General features: G+C 54.5%; 1 protein-coding gene across 2 annotated transcripts in view; it reads left to right on the top strand.

Moving 5' to 3' along the window:
• TLE3 (transducin like enhancer of split 3) overlaps nt 1-21,046 on the top strand; it is a 62,790-nt gene that overhangs the window by 10,613 nt on the left and 31,131 nt on the right. For both annotated transcript variants that reach the window (XM_015418511.1, XM_015418510.1), the window contains exons 3-4: nt 13,942-14,004; nt 16,537-16,641. In XM_015418511.1, the coding sequence (XP_015273997.1) occupies nt 13,942-14,004; nt 16,537-16,641 (168 nt within the window). The remainder of the gene's footprint in view (nt 1-13,941; nt 14,005-16,536; nt 16,642-21,046) is intronic.

The following is a 21,046-nucleotide window of genomic DNA, read 5'->3' as shown; positions in this document are numbered from 1 at the left end:
GTGTGGGGGGGAGGTAGCTGTGAATTCCTGCATTGTGCCGGGGGTTGGACTAGATGACACTTGGGGGTCCCTTCCAGCTCTGTGTCTCTAGATATTTCTGGGTCTGCTCAGCCAAATGGGTCCACGGTTGGGCTGAATGGCCTGTTTCTGTTTGCCGACGTGGTATCTTAGCTTCTCTAGGAGAGCCAGGTTTGAGTCCAGTGGCAGCTTGGAATCCAACAAGATTTGGGGGGCACCAGGTTTTGAGGTGGAAAAAAACAGAGTGTCGTGGTTAAAGTGCGCAGGCTCTAATCTGGGAGAGCCGGGTTTGATTCCCCACTCCTTCCCTCGCAGCTGCTGGATGACCTTGGGTAAGCCATAGTTCCGTCAGAGCAGTTTCTGTCAAGAGCTCTCTCAGCCCCACCCACCTCACAGGGTGTCTGTCTGTTGTGGGGAGGGGAGGGGAAAGGAATTTGTAAGCCCCTCTGAGACTCCCTTGGGTAGTGAAGGGCCATGGGGTATAAATTTGATCTCTTCTTTTCTTGACTCTCAGAAGTGCACCCTCCCAAAACCTTGTTGGTCTCTCAGGTGCTGCGGAACTCCAGTCTAGCTGTCCTCCTGCAGACCCAAAGTGGCTGCCTTCCCGAGAGAGCGTCTTGGGGGGGGGGGGTTATCTGTTAAAGTGCCCTGCCTCCTGGGGCACCCCGAAGTTCCTGGCTTAGGATCCCCGGTCATGCGGCTCTTTCTGTACTTGGTTCCTGAGCATGTACATGCGGTGGCAGAGAAGTTGAGCTTTAGAAGACTAAGCCGGCTGGGGTTCGGAGCTGTTCCCAAGCTCACAGTGGCGGTAGTGTTTGCTAGTTGGAACAGGGCCCTTTAGGTGGTAGCACCTTGAGAACCAGTCTGGTTAAAAGTACGCTCTCATCTGGGAGAACCGTGTCTGATCCCCCACTTCTCCACATGCAGCTGCTGGGGTGACCTTGGGCCAGTCACAAGTTCTTTCAGGGCTGTTCTCTCAAGGGCAGTTCTCAAGAGAACTCGCTCAGCCCCACCTCCCTCAAAGGGTGCCTGTTTTGGGGAAAGGAGATTGTAAGCCGCTCTTGGACTCCTTCGGGTAGTGAAGGGCCATGGGGTATAAATCCAGTCTCCTCCTCCTCCTCTTCTTCTTCCCTTTGGAGCTTGCAGGGCTGGCTCTCCGCTGAAGTTCTGAAGACTGAGGCTGTTCTGTTCCATCTGAGCTGCGGGGAATAACGTCCGTTGCTCTTTGATGCACATTTTCTCGGCAAGCTTTAATAGATTTTGATGGATCGGAACTGCTTCTAAGGTTGTTCTTAGGCTTCCTGGTGGTCGTACAAGTGGGGCCCGCGTGGTTGACTGTACAGCTGCGGAGGCTCCCAGACAGTCCTGCTTCAAGTGTCCCTTGCCTGCATTCCGCATGGCCCAAGGTGGCCCGAGCTCTTTATACCTCGGAAGCAAGGCAGGGTTTGGCCCGGTCAGTACTCGGATGGAGACCGCCGGGGAAGCCCAGGGTTGCTACGGAGAGGCAGGCAAGGGCAAAACGGCCTCTGAACGTCTCTTGCCTTGGAACCCCCCCCCCCCCCAAATGGGGTCTCCTTAAGTTGGCTGTGACTTGACACCATGACCACCCCTCATCCTGTTGCATGCATGTGGTGGTTTTCTTAATCTGGTGCTCATCCAAGGCCTCGTTCCATCAGCTGCTGGTCTGTGGGTTCTGGAGTGACCGTCCCGGGATCATGGCAAGGAGAGCAGGAGCTGCTAGATAAGTTGGCGTCTTTGCATCCTCCGGTTTCGAGAGCCTGATGTTTGTTTCTGTGCTTGGCCGCCGGAAAGGGCCAGGGTGACTCTCAGCAATGCTCCCTCTAAACTGTGGAGTCTTGTGAGCAAAAATTCTACTTTGTGAGCTGCTGGCATGAAAGTTGTGAGTGAGCGATTTGGCTGCTGCATCAATTAGGTTGCTCTGGAGCCATCCTTCCGGAGCTGAGACAAACAATGTGTGAGCCGGAGGCTAAAAAACTGTGAGCTGGCTCACACTAACTCAGCTTAGAGGGAACAGTGACCGTCAGTCGTGCCTGCATGTGTGCGCACAATAAAGAGGAGCGTGGGAGGCGGGGGATGTTGTGCAAATGTTGTGGTGTTCTCTAGCCCAGTGCCCGATAGCACTCGTGGGTGTGGGGGCCGTTTGGCCCGAGTGTCCAGCCGGCGGAATGCAGGAGTAGACAGAGGCTTGTGTTTTTGAATGTTTCCAGGAGCGACGTGCCTGTGAGGAAGGCCGTGCGCGCCCCGAGCTCTCTTACGGACTCGCAAACAAGAGCTTGTTTGCATCTTCGCTTTTAAGCATGCTTTGAGAATGGATCGCAGGCCGTGAAGCTCGAATGCAGGCGGTGGTCTCTTGGGTCATAGAGAATGGCCCAGCAAAGCGGGGGCGGGGGGGAGAGAGGGAGAGGGAGCTGTGCTTGGTTGTTGCTACCCCCGGAGGGTGGTGTTGGGGTTTCTGATTCCAACGTACAAGATGGCTCACGCGGTATTTGTCGGGTTCCAGCCAGGGTGGTAGTGTTGTGAGACAGAGAAAGGAGTGTGTGTGTGTGAGTGAGTGAAGTGTCACCAAATTGCTCCCTACCTCCAAAATGTCCTGCCCAATGCTCCCTTTAAGCTGTGGAGTCTTGTGAGCAAAACATTCTTCCGTGTGAGCTACTGGCATTAAAGCTGTTGAACGGGCGATTTGGCTGCGGCATATACTAATTTGCTCTGGAGCCCTCCTTCCTGAGCGAAGACAAAAATGTGTGAGCTGGAGGCCGCTGAAAAACTGTGAGCTAGGCTCACACTCACTCAGCTTAGAGGGAACACTGGTCCTGCCGTTAACAGCTTTGCAAAGTGAGGGCCCTTGTGGCTTTCTTGATGGAGTCCGTCCATCTCCTGGTGGGTCTTCCTCTCGTCTTGCTGCCTTCAATACTCATACGTACGTGCACTTGCACAGATATATACAAGCAGAGGCACATATATATGCTGTTTAAACATGCAGCAGAGTGTATGGAAGAGCCTGCTGTTAGCTGGTGGGTTTTTTCCTCAGATCCACGGGAAATTAGAAAGGCAGCAGGAACCAGTGTCCCCTCTAAGCTGAGTGAGTGTGAGCCAGCTCACAGTTTTTTAGCCTCCAGCTCACAGATCTTTGTCTTAGCTCAGGAAGGAGGGCTCCAGAGCAAACCTAATTTATGCAGGAGTCACAACTTTAATGCCTGTAGCTCACAGTGTACAATTCTTGCTCACAAGACCCCGCAGCTTAGAGGGAGCATTGGGGACAGCCGTCACGGTTCACACGGGCTGCCTTTGTAAACGTCTCAAGGCAAGGGGCTCCCCCCCTTCTCCCCCCCCCGCTTGCTGAAATTCCCAGCCACTCATGGCTCTGCGAACATGTTGTGTTTGCGACCTGTCCCCACGATGCCTGCGTGCAGTCCTTGAAGGCTCAAATGGTGGTCTTTTGCCCATAAGCTGATGGAGCCGTCCTGGGGGCTGCCGTGGCAGGTTAGCATTCGTGGCAGAGTTGTAGGAGCTTCTGATAAACTGACGCTTGCCCGTCCGCGTTGCAGGCGAATCTGTGCAGCCCGTCTTTTGCAGAGTTTCCAAAGGGGATTTATGTTACTGGTGAGGCGTCCTCCTGGTGGCTCAGCCACTGATCCTAGGCAGCCACTGATCCTGGGCTGGCCGGACTGTTTGTTGTCGGGGATCTTCAGGGATTCAGGATCCGAGGCTTCTGAGCCCCAGGGATCTGGTTGATTCAACGCAGCTCTCGGAGTACCCTGCTTTGCTGGAGTGCAGCGTGAAGATGTTCGGCAGGACTGGGAGTCTCTCGAGTGGTTCTGGCCACGTGGCGTGACCGAAGCCCTTGGATTTGGGATACGGGGAGGCCTGGCTCCTGGGGAAAGGGCCTTTCTTCTTGACGTAAGCCACCCTGCTGGAATTGCCGCGGCAGCTGAAGCGAAGCGTCTGAGAAGGCAGCGGATGAGGTCAAGATTGCGGTGGCCGCTCTGGAAGGATTCCTTGCTGAGGAAATGCAGGGACTTCTCTTCAATCAGGAGGGGTGATTTGCGAGAGAGACTCGCCTTGCCTCCAACAACACAATATGCTCAAGAGGCTGGAGTTGAAGGCGGGGGTGGAGGCCCGCCTTTGCACGGCTCCTTCGCCCTCGTATCTCTGGAATCGCCCGCCTTGGCGTTCTTGAATTCTTTTTAATCTTGGGAACTGGCCTCGTTTGCCTCGCGCGGTCGGTAAATCCGTAATAACGGGTTGTGGCCACAAGCGCAGCCCCGCCCTGCGCCTCCTCCTCATTGGCGGCGCACTCCAGTCTCGCTAATAACGATTTGCAGCCGCAAATAGCTTTCAACGTGCCGTTGAGAGTCTGGCTGGAGAGAGCCCTTGACAGAGAGCGAGACAGCTGGAAGTGCCCCTAATCGTCTCCCCGAGTGGGAGCTGCCGATGCTCAAGGACCTTATTTTCATCTGCGCGCAGCGACAATATTCGGCTTTCAACAAATGCTCAGAGCACTTGGGTAGCTGGCCTGATTTCTCTCCGCCAGCCCTTTACGGCTTGGGGTGGAGGGGACCGCGGAGGAGCAGCTCGCAGGAGCAGTTGAAGGAGAAGCCGCATTTCCCCTTGAATTCCGGAAGGAGTCGGGCGCAGAATTCCGTTGCAAAAATGGGCATTCTTGCAAAGGAGGAACAGAAGCAGGTCGGTCCCCTTTTGCACCACTTGGGGCACGCCGAAGCAAACAGCGCTCCCCTCCCGCCTTGTGTGGCCGCCCCGGAAAGTTCCTTGCTTTTTCTGCCTCCCTGGGCCTGCCACAAAAGGAGGAAAGCCGTGCTCAGGAGAACACAGATAAATACAAACCAGCATGGGCGTGGTAGGTCATGCTGCTGCAATTCTGTCCTCTGAGATTTGGGCACAGAGGAGTGGGATCTTACTTGCAGGGATGTAGGCTGCAGATTCGGGGTTGGGGGGTGGGAAACAGCAAGCGGAGGAACACGTTGCTCCGGGGGTGCTTTGGAAAACTGTTCCTGAGGCTTTTGAGGGTTAAAAGAGGCCTCCCTGGGGGGCTGTAGGTAAAGGAGTGGGAGCTCGGGGCGCCCTTGCCTTCTAGTGCCACCGTTCTGTCGGCACATTGAAAACGGCACTTCATTTCTAATGAAGACCCCCCCCCCCGTTTTGCTTTATCTTGGGGCCAAATCAGACCTCTGCTTGGAGTTTGCTGTAGTGTCCCCTCTAAGCTGAGTCGGTGTGAGCCAGCTCACAGTTTCTTAGCCTCCGGCTCACACATTTTTTGTCGGCTCAGGAAGGAGGGCTCCAGAGCAAACTAATTTATGCAGGAGCCAAATGGCTCGCTCACAACTTTAATGTGAGGAACTCAAAAAGTACAGTTTTTGTTCACAAGACTCCACAGCGTAGGGGGAGCATTGGTTTGGTGTCTGAACGTCTCAGCAATGATTTTTTTTTTAAAGTCAGTTTTGTAGGACTTAAGAGTCCAATATAGGTGGAGGCTGAGGTTTTTTCCGGGAGGAAGTTAAGGTTCTCCCAACAGTTTTCCCAGCTGAAAATGCCTCTGGAGAGCTGTTGTTGATTTAGTGCTGATTTAGTTGATTTAGTGCAGTGGCTCAGTGGGTAAGACACTGAACTGCAGACTGGAAGGTCTGTAGTTCAGCAGTTCAAGACCTGAGTGCCGCAGGATGGAGTGAGCTCACATCTCTAGTTCCAGCTCCTGCCAACCTAGCAGTTCGAAAGCAAGAAATTGCAAGTAGATAAATAGGTACCACTTTGGTGGGAAGGCAACAGCGTTCCGTGCGCCTTGGTGTTTAGTCATGCCGGCCACATGACCACGGAAATGTCTTCGGACAGCGCTGGCTCTTCGGCTTTGAAACGGAGATGAGCACCGCAACCCTAGAGTCGGACTCGACTAGCTTTCGAGCAAAGGAAACTTTTACCTTTACTTTAAATGCAACCATGGGGCAGACGGTGGCTCCCAGGGGCCATTTCAGTTCAGGGAAACGGTATGAGGGGAAGACTTAAACTCCCTTGCGCTGTGATCCCTGTCTGGATTGTGGCGCGCGCACACACACACACACACACACACACACACACACACACACCCAGGGCACCTGAGAGCTGGTAGCTCTGAACACAAAACTTCCAGGTCTCCTCTGGCTTTGGCCCTTCGGGGGCTGCTAGAAGCCACACTTTGCACACACACCCTTCTTCAGCATCCCTTCCAGTGGGTAGGCAGGTGCGTCCGCAGCGGAAGAGCAAAGATGCAAGACCGGGAGCTCCTGAGAGATGACTGGCAGGGGCTGGGAAAGGGGAGCGGGCAGTGAGTGGGGAGCAAAGCCACGGGAGCGAGGTTTAGACTTCCCTTTCCCCCAGCACGAACCTCTCTGCCTCTGAATGTCGCCGAACTCCAATGTGGCCTTGGCTGGTACCGGGCGACCGTCTTGGCCCCTGAGACAGGCGTTTCTGGAGTAGCAGCCGTCGGTGCCCCTTTGGGGCTGCCTTTTGCTCCTCTGCACGTGGCGTCCGCCCAACATGTCTTGGTGCAGAATCACACGGAGGGGGGGGGATGCTGTCTTTGAGAACAGCCAGCTGCTGAGCTCCGTCTCTCCAGTGACCCTCCTGCTTGGCCGGGCTCCAGGAGTCGATGGCCACGTGGCCCAGGTGAGACACAAAGACTTGCCGATGTGAGTTTGCACGTGGCCCCAGTCTTGCTGGAGCTGGGCTGCCCCTATGTGGGCTCCGCAGGCCAGGGGTAGGTAGCCAGGGCACGACGGGCACAGTTTCTATATGGGCATGTCTTTTAAATACATAGCGACCAATGCTCCCTCTGAGCTGTGGAGTCTTGTGAGCAAAAATTCTACTTTGCGAGCTCCTGGCATTAAAGTTGTGAGCGAGTGATCTGGCTGCTGCAGAAATTAGTTCGCCCTGGAGCCCTCCTTCCTGAGCTGAGACGAAAATGTGTGAGTCGGAGGCTAAGAAACTGTGAGCTAGCTCACACTCACTCAGCTGAGAGGGAACACTGGTCGCAACCGAGGTGTCTGTTGAGGGGGCCAGGCTGAGGTGAAGCCAGCCTGTTGTCTGGGGTGTCGTCTTCTTGCCCGTGGGCTTTGACCTTTTGGTGGGCAGAGGCGTCTGGGTGGCTTGGCCAGTCTGTCCGCTCTTTTCTCCTTGAGGTCAGGGCTGGCGGGTGGCGTGCCAGCAGAAACCTGGCCCTGTTTGTCCTAGGGGATATGGGGTCCAGACCCACTACAGGCGTGAGTCCTGAAGCAAGGGCCAGCTCAGTAGCAGTGCGGGCTTGGCTTGTGTGGACACACCATGGAGGATAAGTCTGTCAGTGGCTACAAGCTGTGGTGGCTGAGGGGAACCTCCACAGTCAGAGACACTAAACCTCTGAATCCCAGGGCCAGGAGGCAACATCAGGGGAAGGCCTCAGCCTCTGTGCCCAGTTGTTTGACCTCCAGAGGAATGGGTTGGCCTCTGTGTGAGACAGGATGCTGGACTAGAAGGACCCTCACTGGTATGATCCAGCAGGGTTCTTCTGAGGTTCTCCTCAGGGGAAGGTCTCAGTCTCTCTGCCCTGTTGCTGGCCCTCCAGAGGAACTGGCTGGCCACTGTGTGAGATGGGATGCTGGACTAGGTGGACTCTCCATTGGCCTGATCCAGCACGGCTCTTTCTGATGTTTGTCTCAGGGGAAGGCCTCAGCCTCTCTGCCCTATTGCTGGCCCTCCAGAGGAACTGGTTGGCCACTGCGTGAGAGGTAATGCTGGACTCGATGGACCATTGGTCTGATCCAGCAGAGCTCCTCCTATGTTCTTATGAAGGTCTTGGCTTCTGTGCCCTATTGTTGGCCTTCCAGAAGAACCGGTTGACCACTGTGTGAGATGGGATGCTGGACTAGATGGACCGTCACTGGTCCGGTCCAGCAGGGCTCTTCTGATGTTCTTATATCAGGGGAAGGCCTCGGCCTCTCTGCCCTGTTGCTGGCCCTCCAGAGGAACCAGTTGACCACTGTGTGAGACGGGATGGTGGACTAGATGGACCCTCACTGGTCTGATCCAGCAGGGCTCTTCTGATGTCCTTATCAGGGGAAGGCCTCGGCCTCCCTGCCCTGTTGTTGGCTCTCCAGAGGAACTGGCTGGCCCCTGTGTGATAGGGAGGCTGGACTGGATGGACCCTCACTGGTCTGACCCAGCAGGGCTCTTCTGATGTTCCTCTCAGGGGAAGGCCTCGGCCTCTTTGCCCTGTTCCTGGCCCTCCAGAGGAATTGGGTGGCCCCTGTGTGAGACGGGAGGCTGGACTAGAGGGACCCTCCCTGGTCTGGCCCAGCAGGGCTCTTCTGGTGTCCTTCTCAGAGGAAGGCCTCGGCCTCTCTGCCCTGTTGTTAGTACTCCAGAGGGACTGGCTGGACACTGAGTGAGAAGGGAGGCTGTACTGGATGGACCCTCCCTGGTCTGACCCAGCAGTGCTCTTCTGGTGCTCTTATCAGGGGAAGCCCTCAGCCTCTCTGCCTTGTTGCTGGCCCTCCAGAGGGACTGGCTGGCCCCTGTGTGAGACAGAGGAGGCTGGACTAAGTGGACCCTCCCTGGTCTGACCCAGCAGGGCTCTTCTGGTGTCCTTATCAGGGAAAGGCCTCGGCCTCTCTGCCCTGTTGCTGGCCCTCCAGAGGAACTGGTTGGCCACTGTGTGAGACGGGAGGCTGGACTAGGTGGACCCTCCCTGGTCTGACCCAGCAGGGCTCTTCTGAGGTTCTTGTGCCACTTGTGAGTCGGTCTCTGGGAGGCTGGGGCGGCCTCCCGGCCTCCCCTCTCTCTCCTCCCTTTTGCCTCCTCTCCCCCCCCCTCCCCCAGCCCGAAACTCATCAGCCTGTGGGGGTTTTTTGATCCGGTGTTAATTTGCAGAGCGAATCTGATTGGGGGCCTGACAGGCGGCCCTGGGTAATATGATTTTACAGCCAGTTGCCGTCTGGCTAAAGAGCAATTTGCATATTGTTCTAATGGGGGATTAGGTGGCTGGGTTGCCGTGGAAACCAGAGTGAATGGAGGGGTGGTTGGTGCTGGGGGGCGGGCGGCTCTTGCCGTGATGAATGGGGGCCGATGCGCCTTTGAGGGGGGCCGGCCGGAGGCCTCCCTCTCTCTCCCTCCCTCCCTCCCCAGACAGCCAGGCCTTTGTGAAAGATTAACCAGGAGGAAAAAAGGAGATTTCTGGTGTTGGGTTTTGCTTTTTTTTAATTTGCCAGGTTTGTAAATTTGAACAAATGGTTTCTGGAGGGGGGGGGTTACTGAGTCAGCTGTTGAACCTGGGGGGGTAGGCGCTAAACCTTACTTGTTCCACCAGGAGAAAGACCCCCACCCTCCTTGACCTGTGTGTGGGGTGTGTGTCTTTGAGCTGTTGTGTTGCTTTCGTCCTTCGCCGTGTCCGGGCTGCTTCACGTGGCTTCCGAAGTCCGTGGTCGGATACAAAAGGGCTGTTTGGGGCTCAGGCTCCGGGGGGGGGGGCGTGCATCTGTCTGGGTCGCGGGCCCCACAGTTTGGGCCTCCCACCCTGGCTTCCCATTGGAAGCTTTAGTTGTGAGGCTTGGTGTTGCGTGTTTGCCTTTTGCATTTTCACGGGGCTGCCTTGAGGGGCCGGGAGGGCCGGGGAGGCTGCAACCTGCCCCATGGGCCTAGGGGGGACAGGTCCCCCCAGGCCATGGCGTGGGGGGGGGATGAGGGGATCGTGTTCCCAGATCCAGGTTGTGAAACTTCTAGAGACTTGGGGGTGGAGCCGGGGAGGGCAGGGACTTCAGTGGGGTCCGTTCCTGTAGAGTCCACCCCCCCCCTCCAAAAAGAAGAGATTGGATTTGTGCCCGGCCCTTCACTTGGAGTCTCAGAGGGGCTTACAATCTCCTTTCCTTTCCCCTCCCCACAGCAGACACCCTGGGAGGTAGGCGGGACTGGGAGAGCTCTTTCCAGAACTGTCCTTGAGAGAACAGCTCTGACAGAACTACAGCTTGCCCAAGGTCATCCAGCAGCTGCAAGTGGAGGAGTGGGGAATCAAACCCGGTTCTCCCAGATTAGAGTCCGCGCATTTAACCAGTACTCCATGGCTGGCTTTCAAAGCATCCATTTTTCTCCAGGGGAGACTGATCTCTGTCGCCTGGAAGCAAGCTGTCATTCCAGGGGATCCCCAGGTCCCACCTGGAGGCTGGCATCCCTAGCTTAGGGGCAGAGGGGCGTGTGACATTGTCAGGGGAGCCCCTGTGCCGGGTCCCGCCTGGGGGCATGGAGACTGGCCAGGAGTTGCGGCCAGCTTTACTGTCCCGGCCCAAATGGCCAGGTTTGCGGCCTCCACTGCAAAGGCTCTTCCCCCCCCCCCCCCCCGGTCTCCTCTGGAGCAAGAGCTTTGTTGCCTGGGTGCTTCAGAAGCGGGGTTTCCTCGGCCTGCGTGCACCGCGCTGACTCTGGAATCCCGGCCGCACTTCAAAGCACACGGCACCTCTAAAGATTGCCGTCGCCATGATTTTTGAGATTTCAAATCCGACAGTGCCACGCATCAAAAACTCACAAAGCTTTTGAGCTGGGGCAGGGCCCGCCACGGAATCGCTTCTTCCCAGACTCCTTCAGGGCAGGGGACAGAAAGGCTCGCCTGGCCTGTTGGGTCGGAATCTGACGGTCTCTCCAGTTCGCTCCTCCCTCCGTCACGCGCACTGCGGTGTGTTGGTGAGAGTGTGGCTTTCGCACGCTGCCGCAGACGCTCTCTGGGTGACCCTGAGCCAGTCGCTCTTTCTCCGCCCGACCTACCTCACAGGGTTGTTGTGAAAGTAAAACAGGGGAGAGGAAGAAGAGGTCAGCCCCTTTGGGGAGAAGGACGGGGCATGAATTAAGTACATAAATAAGAAGAGGCCGGCTGGAAGGCCAGATGGGGCCATCTTTGAGCTGGATCTGAGCAATGCTCCCTCTAAGCTGTGGAGTCTTGTGAGCAAAAATCCTGCTTTGTGAGCCACTGGCAATAAAGTTGTGAGCGAGCCATTTGGCTGCTGTGTAAATCAGCTTGCTTTGGAGCCTTCCTTTCTGAGCCAAGACAAAAGCGTGTGAGCCGGAGGCTGAAAAACTGGGAGCTGGCTCACAGTAACTCAGCTTAGAGGGAACACTGGATCTAAGCGTGGGTCATCCCCGCTTGCCCCCTAGCCAAAGGAAGTCACGCTTCAGAGTTGGGTGCCGCAGCCATGCGTCAGGTTTTCTGCAACCAGTCCTGTCGTTCTGTGGGAGGGAAGATGCGGCTTCTGCGTTAACTCCCAGAGCCCGGAGGCGAGAGCGGTTGTTGGCGTGCGACCGATGCGCCCGGTTTCTTTTCCCATCCAAACCTGGTTCGGTGGCACTTGGGAGAATTTTCTCCGGTTTGTTGTCAGGAAAGCGAGGGATGGGCGGGGGCCGCTTTGCTTTCCTGAGAACCGGCTTCGCTGCATTACAGAAGTGCAAGTTTGGGAGCGTTTGATCCCGTTCCAGTGCGTGGTGGTTTCAGCCGTCCTCCATTGTTAACTCTGGTTTCTGGCCCTCTTCCCTGAGGACTGGACCTTGTTTAGGTTGGAGTGCCCAGTGTTTTAACAGCTGCCCTGGCCAGGGACAGGCGGTCTGTTGACCCCTCCGATAGGAACTCTCTGTGGCTCGCGTGTTCCGCTTGGTGACCACGCAGGTTGTGTCCTGAGTAAGCTGTGCCCAGTTGTCTGTTTTGTATCAGTAGCTGTGCATGCACCCACAGGGTTTTGAGGCCCTGAGCTGCTCAAATTGTGGCTCTGGGGACTCCACCAGGCATCGGCCAGGGGTTTCCAGTGCCATTGGGGGGGGGTGGTGAAGGATGGGAACTTGGTTTTCTTTTGGAAAACAAAGGAGAGGTTCCCGGATGTATACAGTTGTGTGAAGGCCCAGAACGGCCGGACAGGGAGCGTTGCTTGTTGATGAGAGAACCTCCAGTTGCCCCGCACTCTGGCACGAAGCAGCCCTCTGAAGCTTGAGAGGTTTCACCAGTGCCTGCGCCCTGTGGTTTCTTTTTTTTAAAAAAACCCTGAAGATGCTGGGAATTGCGGTCTGCCACAGAACCATCTTGTGAGGGCCCTCCATGACATTGCTTTGTCAAAGAGTGATTAACACACGGAGTTCACTGCCACAGGAGGTGGTGGCGGCTACAAGCCTGGACGGCTTCTAGGGGGAATTGGATAAACATCTGGAGCAGAGGTCCATCAGTCGGTATTAGCCACAAGGTGTAGATAGGGACTCTCAGCCTGGGGCAAGGGATGCTCTGTATTCTTGGTGCTTGGGGGGGGGCAACAGTGGGAGGGGCTTCTAGTGTGCTGGCCCCATTGGGTGGACCTCCTGATGGCACCTGGTATTTCTGGCTCCTCTGTGACACAGAGTGTTGGACTGGATGGGCCACTGGCCTGATCCAACATTGGCTTCTCTGATGTTCTTATAGGAACTCTCGGTCTGGGGCAAGGGATGCTCTGTCTTCTTGGTGCTTGGGGGGGGAGGGCAACAGTGGGAGGGCTCCTAGTGTCCTGGCCCCACTGCTAAACCTCCTGATGGCCCCTGGTATTTCTGGCCACTGTGTGACAGAGTGTTGGACTGGATGGGCCACTGGCCTGATCCAACATTGGCGTCTCTTATGTTCTTATAGGAACCCTCAGTCTGGGGCAAGGGATGCTCTGTCTTCTTGGTGCTTGGGGGGGGGGCAACAGTGAGAGGGCTTCTAGTGTCCTGGCCCCACTGCTGGACCTCCTGAGGGCCCCTGGTATTTCTGGCCCCTGTGTGACACAAAGTGTTGGACTGGAGGGGCCACTGGCCTGATCCAACACTGGCTTCTCTTATGTTCTTATAAGAACTCTCAATCTGGGCAAGGGATGCTCTGTCTTCTTGGTGCTTGGGGGGGGGTCAACAGTGGGAGGGCTTCTAGTGTCCTGGCCCCACTGGTGGACCTCCTGATGGCCCCTGGTATTTTTGGCCACTGTGTGACAGAGTGTTGGACTGGATGGGCCATTGGCCTGATCCAACATTGGCGTCTCTTATGTTCTTCTCTGGTTGCATGGGCTTCTCTGAAGATGTGCGTGGCCACCCCTCCCTCTCCTCTTGAATGTATAGAATAGCCATGCCCAGCACTTACTGACCATTCCAGTTTCGGTTAAACTGTGTCCTGATGCAGACATCAAATATACCTGGGATGCCCTTAAAAAAACCGTCAGAGTCTAGCTGGATTTCCAGATCACATTCTGATCCCACCTTTCCTTGTTTCCTTTAGGCAACTCCAGCCTGCAGGGTTGTTGTTTTTTTTGGGGGGGGAGCCCAACTGTCTCAGTCCTTGTCCTTTGGCTCCAGGTTGCAGCCTTTGCCACGTCTTTTAGTAAGAAAGGGAAGTCCGGCTGTTCTCAACCAGGGACAGGGCCTTCTCGGCGCTGGCCCCGACCGGGTGGAACTCTCTGCTGAATAACATCAGGGGCCTTGTGGGATCTGATGCAATTCCGCAGGGTTTGTAAGGCAGAGATATTCCGCCAGGCTTTTGGTCGAAGGCAGCAACAGGAGGTTGAGACTGGCACCCTTTCTCCCTTTCCCCCCTCTTTGGGGCCCCCGCATACCCTTCCCTGCTCTGCTGTGCGGGACAGCGGTGTTGGCCGGCAATGGAGGACTATTGCCATTCTGATTGGTTCTCATTTCATGTTTCTTATATGTGATTTTAATTGTATATCAGCCGTAATTTTTAACCGTTCATAAGTGTTGTGAATCGCCCAGAGCCTGCTCTGTAGGGTGGGCGATTCATAATTCTAACAAAATAATAAAATAAGTGAGCCATCTGTTCTGCCTTCCAGGCAGCCGTGTCCCGGTTCTCTCCGTTGTGCTACCTGCAGTGATGCTTAAACGGCCTCTCTCTTCTCTCCCTTCCAGACAGAGATCGCTAAAAGGCTGAACACGATCCTTGCCCAGATTATGCCTTTCCTCTCGCAAGAGGTAAGAGTCCGCTTGTGTTGGGTTTTGAAAATCTGTTTTTAGGAGAGATAAAATAGCTTAGCAGTGCCAGAGAAAAATAATTCAGACCCAGAGTCCATGTGTGTTTAAAATAGAAAGTTTTTACTACATTCTAGCATAGGGAAGGGTAACTGGGATGAAAATAACAACAGAGCTAAATTCCCTACATCTTTACACTACAAAGACAAGACTAGAAGAGAGGTAATGGCTGCTCTTCTTTCTGCTTCAGAACTCCAGACAAAGAAGGGAAGAGGAGCCATAAAATGCTATAACACCTTGACACTTTACTTCCAATGAAACACCTAGATCAGGGAGAATTATCCCGGGCTTGTAGTCCTAAACTAACATTGGTTACATGAAACATGTGATTTCCTGTGAGCAACACAAACAAACATTTAAGCCCATATATACTGAGTGTAATTTTAACTTGTAATACCCAACAGCTTGGCTGGCATGTGGACTGCTGGTGGTGGGTGAAGGGAAAGCGGGGCTTTGCAAGTAGATGGCTCGGTGGCCATCTGACGGCAGGGCTGAGTCCGTGGACTTGGGCAGATCACGAGAGGGAAGGCAAGAAGGGTTGCCTCAAGGGCTTCGTTCTCGTGGCCCTTTCTGACACGCCCAGGGAAATGCCGACCGCCGCTTTGGGGCCAGGCAGCCATTTTTCTCCTGGACACTTCGGCTGAGGATCCTGGAGGGTTTTTTTCCTCTTCTTCTAGGCTTGGAAAAGGGGTCACTGGGTGGCTGTGTGTCTGCGCGGGAGTATTTGTGAATCTCCTGCATTGTGCAGGGGGTTGGACCCGATGACCCTTCTAAGTAAGGAGAGAGGTTTCTTTAAATAAAAACAGAACCGAAGTCAGATTTGCTAGGGAGAAGCTTTTCCAAATGCAGCAGCCAGAGCGTTTCGGTCTGACCATGTGCAGAGCAGCGTTCCCTCTAAGCTGAGTTAGTGTGAGCTAGCTCACAGTTTTTTAGCCTCCGGCTCACACGTTTTTGTCTTCGCTCAGGAAGGAGGGCTCCAGAGCAAATGGATTTATGCAGTGGCCAAATCGCCCGCTCACAACTTTAATGCCAGTAGCTCACAAAGTGGAATTTTTGCTCACAGGACTTCACAGCTTAGAGGGAACAGTGGTGCAGAGTCACCCAGAAGTAAGTCCCTGCAGGTTAGGGGGCTTTATTGCCAGGGAACTGCACGCAGGACTGCATCCTTGAATGTCTGAAGCTGCCATTCTGAACACCAGCCGGCCAGAGGGTCCCAGGGAGCCTTTCCTCTGGAGACATGCCAGTGCCTGAACTCCTCAGGAACCCGCATCTTGCCAAGTGTGTGCCCTGCTGCTGAGATATTTGCCCCCCCCACAAAAAAAAGAAGTCTGTAGAGAGGAACCCGTACTCTGTGAACTGTGTGCCACCTCCAGCATTTTAGTCTTGAAGGTGCCACAGAATTCCTGGTCCTTGGGAAAACTTGTCCGACTTCTTCACTGTTTGTAATACGTTCGGGCAGGAATTTGGAACAGGCATCATATGGCCTTTTGAAAACAGAAACATAGTGTTTACAATAAGGTTAAATACAGGGTGTATAAACAAAGCCTCAGCTTTACAGTTGTGGCCTAGCTCAGATTTCTTCACGAGAGGAATTTCCTTCACCAGAGAATATGTGTGTCGCACAGGACTTGAGCTTCCTTGGAAAACGGAGTGGACTGAAAATTCAGATATTTAGGGGGGATTGCCTGTCGCTCTGCATACCCGTTGTATCCACTTGGTTACATATTTTATATGGTTATATACGTTTCTTGTGTGTAACTCTGCCATACAATAAACAAAAATGGTTTATCTGTTGACGAGGAATTTGGACGGACAGACGGGTCAAAGATACATAACTTATCACAACTTAGAAGTAAAAATCATGTTTTGTGTGTGTGTGTGTGTTAATTCAGATAAGACTGAAGATAGCAAGTCGAATGACTAAGCTTGAATGTTTTCTGTTAACACAATTTCCAGCTAGGGAATTGTCTTACAGTTACGGGTAATATTGTGGTGAGGACTGGCCATTGCAGTTGAGTAGTAGAAATAAAAATTGATGGTGACGCCCAGCCACAATTTGTGGGCACCCAAGTTTCCCTAATGAGAGCTACGTTTTCTGCACACAGAAGAGGTCTTGCAAGGGGCAATCCAGTGCTCAAGACGTCGTATCCGTTGACCTATTGAGCGCATCGATTCCCCTTTTTCTTTGATGCGTCTCCAAGGAGATGCCGATGCCACAAATTGGCTTAATTATCTTGGCTTCCCTGCCGGGGCTTTGAGAATTGTGGTTCCGGGTGCGTGCCGAGGAGAAGTCACTGTGAAGGTTTCTGTGTGTGTGTGTGTGTGTGTGTTGAACTCGTGGTTAGAGTTCCCAGAATTCCACTGGGGGCAGAAGCCCAGACATCAGAACTGGCCTTCAGATGTTGCCGTGTCCTTGGAAGGAGGAGGGTTTAACCCAGTTTTTCCTCTCTCTCTCTCTCTCTTGCATTTCCGCAGCACCAACAGCAAGTGGCTCAAGCTGTTGAGCGTGCCAAACAGGTCACCATGACCGAGCTGAACGCCATCATCGGGGTACGTGGAGTTCCCAATCTGCCTCTCACCGTGTGTATATCCCTTTATTCCTATCATTATTCCTGCAAACAGAGACAGTCCTGCCCTGTGCTGGTAGTTTCGGGGAAGGGCGGCGCTTGCAAAAAAACAAAAACAAAACCCCACCACAAGCTAAAACAGGAAATTTTCTCTCTCTAGCCAGACGCTTGCCTGGCCTCTGGGGGACTGTCGATCGAAATGCCTGGTTTCGATTTCTCTGAACAGATGTGAAGAAAGGCCTTCTCCATGCAGGCTCCTGGTTATCCGGGGTCCCAAGCTTTCTGGGAGTTTTCTGATCTTATCTTAGCTGTCCAAACAAGGATTTCTCTGCCCTCCTGTTTGTTGGCACAACAGCGGACAGTCAACTGTCCAGAGAGAGGCTGTTTCCAAAACAGAGATTGGGTTCAGATCAGGGGTCGTTTCGTAGAAAAAGAGCTAGGGGAACTCATTAGCATGACTCATTAGCATATGCCACACCCCCTGACATCATCGGAAGTGTGTCATAAGGCCACACCCCCCGCCCCCAACGGTCCCGGCCGCCACCGGCGGCCTTGCAGCTCCACTGCCTAGCCCGGCGGTGGACCTGCAAGGCCGGCGGGAGTGCGAGGAAGCCCCGCCTAGGCCCTCCCTGGCCCCAGGCAGGCAGGGGTAGGAAGAGGCAGGGAGGAAGCAACTTACCCTCCCTCTTCTCCTGCCTCCTCCTGGCTGAATGAGGGCTGGAAGCGGGGCAACCGGAAGCGGGGGGCGGGGCTTCGTCATGTGCCCCCCCCCGTACCTCACCCGGGGGAACTGCGATCCCCCCGAAATGACCTCTGGTTCAGATCCTAGGGCATAGAGGCCGAGGCCTTCCCCTGATGTTGCCTCCTGGCCACAGGTTGACTGCCTCTGAATGTGGAGGCTCCCTTTGGTCGCCATGACTACGGTAGTATCCTACTCTCCTAGTAGAGTAGACCTGTCATCCATGAATCTGTTTAACCCCCTTTTAAAGCTGCCTCTGCTTGTGGCCATCACTACATCCTTTGGCAGCAAACTGCACGTTCTAATCACTCGCTGTGTAAAGTAGTATTTCCTTGGGTCTGTCCTGAACCTACTGCCCATCGGGTTCACTGGGTGGTGCCCAGGAGTTCCAGCATTCTGGGTAAGGGAGAAAAGTTTCATAGTACAGCGCAAATCTTTGCAAAAAGAATCTGCTACAGGGAAGCCTGCTGCATTTCTCTGTAGCTTTCAGTGGTTTTATGGGGGGGGGGGAGTCCGGCTGCCCTCTGCTTAAAAATTGGTCTTAAACTGCAAGCCCTTCTTCAGGCCTGGGCGAGGGCAGGTCTGTCTCTGTTATACTGTTGAAGTGCAATTTGCTGTGGAGTTTGGGGTGACTTGGTGTGGCCGGGCCTTGACTCATTCTTGCAGCCTCCTTCGGCAACGTATTTATTTATTTATTTTTATTGTTATTGTATTTATACCCCGCCCTCCCCGCGAACGGGCTCAGGGCAGCTGGACACTGGCCGTCCCTCAGGTGTTGCGCTGTCTTGCCGCTTCTGCATTGATCCAGATGCTGGCAGGGATACTTCAAACCAAACACCTGTCTGATAAATGCTACCCCTAATTTGTTTGTGTAGGGCGAGGGGCAGTGAGTGCCCTGCTGGTGGGGGGGGGGGATAGTTGAGCTACTGGGTATACTCCAGCCTGGATTGCTATGGGGCTGTTTCGGCCACTCCAGTTCTTTGTGGCGTTGCAGAAATGCCATTGGGTACTCGGTGCTTCCGTTGCTGAACGGGGTTATTTTGGGGGGAAAGGGGAATTAGTACGAAGCCACGACACTTTTCCTGGCTGCAAAGGGTATTCCTTCGTGGGCCATGCTCTTTCTGGCACACTGCTTTTGAATTGTGCAGATGCTTGATGCCTGGTTCCTTTTGGGGCCCCCACCCCACCTCTTTGTTTTGCATTGATCCCAGCGCCCCCGCGCCCCCCCCCCCCCCCCGTGAATGATTATCGGAGCCTCACATGTGGTTTGGGTTTGCCCCCGCGACACTCGATTTCGGTTTTCCCGAATGGCTCTTGGCGCTGGAGAGCTTCAGCCCGGAGATCAAAGCGCGTCGGTGGGGGAAAACGTGCAGTTGTGTCTCTGGCCATTCCTGCAGGCGAAGGAATGTGGGGACATGTGGAAGCACTTTGAAGGATGCAGGCGTGCGAGGGGTGTGGGGCAGGGGGGGGGGCGCCCCTTTCCCTGGCCTTTGAGATGCCTTGCGGTTAAGACACACAACTGCAGGGGCCTGTCCTGCTGAGAGGTCCTTGGGTGCCACAAATGCACACAGTGCCTGCTGCCGTGCTGTCCTCTCCTGGAAGGAGTGGGCACCCCCGCCCAGTGCCTGCACAATTTGCTCATGCGAATTTTCCTTGTGGGGGTGCTCACCTCCACACCTCCTCAAGGAGCACTTTGCTTTTTTTTTAGAAGCAGAGGAGCTAATGCAAAGCGTGCAGTTTGTGGCCCCTTTGAACGCCTCCGTTAGTCTGGCAGACAGAGGTGGGAAGAAGGTGGCATTCTTCTGCCCGTGTGTGGTGTGTGTGTGTGTGGGGGGGGCGAATGCCTCATTCGCCTTCTGCTGGTCACCGGAGGTGGTGGGGGTGCCAGTGGAAACTGCTTTGGGGGCAGCCAACCCTGAGGACTGCCTTGTCTGGTGTTGCAAGGAGGGTGGGTAACCAGGAGCCGCTGGGTGGGGGGGCAGAGCAGGTAGTTCTTTCTCCCCAGTGCTCACTGTGTGGTCCAAGACAGGCTTGGTGTGGCTTATTATCGTAGAATCATAGAAAGAGTTGGACGGGACCTTGCAGGTCATCTAGTCCAACCCCCCGCACTCTGCAGGAGCAAAGCTGAAAGACAGCCCTGCAACTTACCCGAAAGAGGGTCGTCCATCCTCCGCTCGAAAACGTCCAGCGAAGAAGCATCCACCCCCTCCCGAGGCAGACTGTTCCACTGCTCAACCACTCTGGCAGTTAGGAAGTCTCTCTGGATATTTAGCCGCCATCGACTCCCTTGTCATTTCCACCCATTAGATCTAGTCCGGAGCAAGAGAGAATAGATCCGCTCCATCTTCTACAGGACAGCCCTTCAGATACTTCAGATACTTGAAGACTGCAATCGTGTCCCCTCTAAGCCTTCTCTTTCCCAGGCTAAACAGACCCAACTCTCTCAGCCTTTCCTCCTAAGACCTGGTTTCCAACCCTCTCACCATCCTGGTTGCCCTCTTCTGCACACGCTTTGCCAGCTTCCGGGAGGCATCGCATAGCCCCTATGGTTTTAAACGGCACCTGACCATCTGCCATACGGTGGCATAAACTGCTTGGCAGGTACCCCAGCCAGGCATTCCTTGGGAGCCGTGTCGGAGCTCTTGGGATGAAAGCAGAAGGCAGGAGGGCGTTGGGCTGCTTCTTGGCCCATTCCAGCGGCTGGAAGCAGTGCCTGGATTTGATTGAAACAACTAAAGGCCTAAATCCTCCTCTCTTGGCAAGGCTGAAGCAGCGTGCCACCCGCTCTGGGCATGAAGCCAGCAGGGTTTAATGGTCCCACTGGGCGACAGCTGTGCGGAACCAGAGCTCTGGACCGTCTCCTGCATTTCTCCTCGGACTCCTGGCCCCTGATCCCCCAATTGCTCTCCTGTGTGGATTGAAAGGGAATTCAACTTGGGGCTCTGGCTTGTTTCGTCGGTCAAGGGAAGCAACCAAGAAACGTCTGCTGTCTGGGAGTTAGCAAGAGCTCTCCGGGAGGAGACGGGGTTCCGGCACTGGATCACGTGCCCCTCTGTTTGTTTCAGGACCCAGTTAAGAAAAAATAGAAGGGGACGGGGGCACAAAGCTGTTGTTGCGATGAAGAGAGCAATAATTACAAACAAAAATTGAAGGCGTTGTGATCCCATACATAAGAAATTGTAGACCCTGCACATTGAGAGCCGGTTTGGTGTGGTGGCTAGGAGCGCGGACTCTAATCTGGGAGGAGCCGGGTTTGATTCCCCAGCTGCTGGCGTGTGATCTTGGGTCAGTCGTCATTTCTTTCAAAGCGGTTCTCTCAAGGGCAGTGCTTGAGAGAGCTCTCTCAGTCCCACTTACCTCCCAGGCAGTGTTCCCTCTAAGCTGCGTTAGCGTGAGCTGGTTTACAGTTTTTTAGCCTCCGGCTCTCACATTTTTGTCTCCGCTCAGGAAGGAGGGCTCCAGAGCAAACTGATTTATGCAGTAGCCAAATCGCTCGCTCATGACTTTAATGCCAGGAGCTCACAAAGTAGAGTGTTTGCTCACAAGACTCCACAGCTTAGAGGGAGCATTGCTCACAGGGTGTCCGTTTTGGGGAGGGGAAAGGAGATTGTAGGCTGCTTCTGAGACTCTTTCAGGCAGTGAAGGGTGGGTTATAAATCCAGTCTCCTCTTCTTCTTTT

Source organism: Gekko japonicus, unplaced genomic scaffold (assembly GCF_001447785.1).
Source record: "Gekko japonicus isolate JY-2015 unplaced genomic scaffold, Gekko_japonicus_V1.1 scaffold275, whole genome shotgun sequence".
In the NCBI taxonomy this organism is placed as follows: Eukaryota; Metazoa; Chordata; class Lepidosauria; order Squamata; family Gekkonidae; genus Gekko; species Gekko japonicus.
This window is presented reverse-complemented; position numbering and strand designations above follow the sequence as displayed.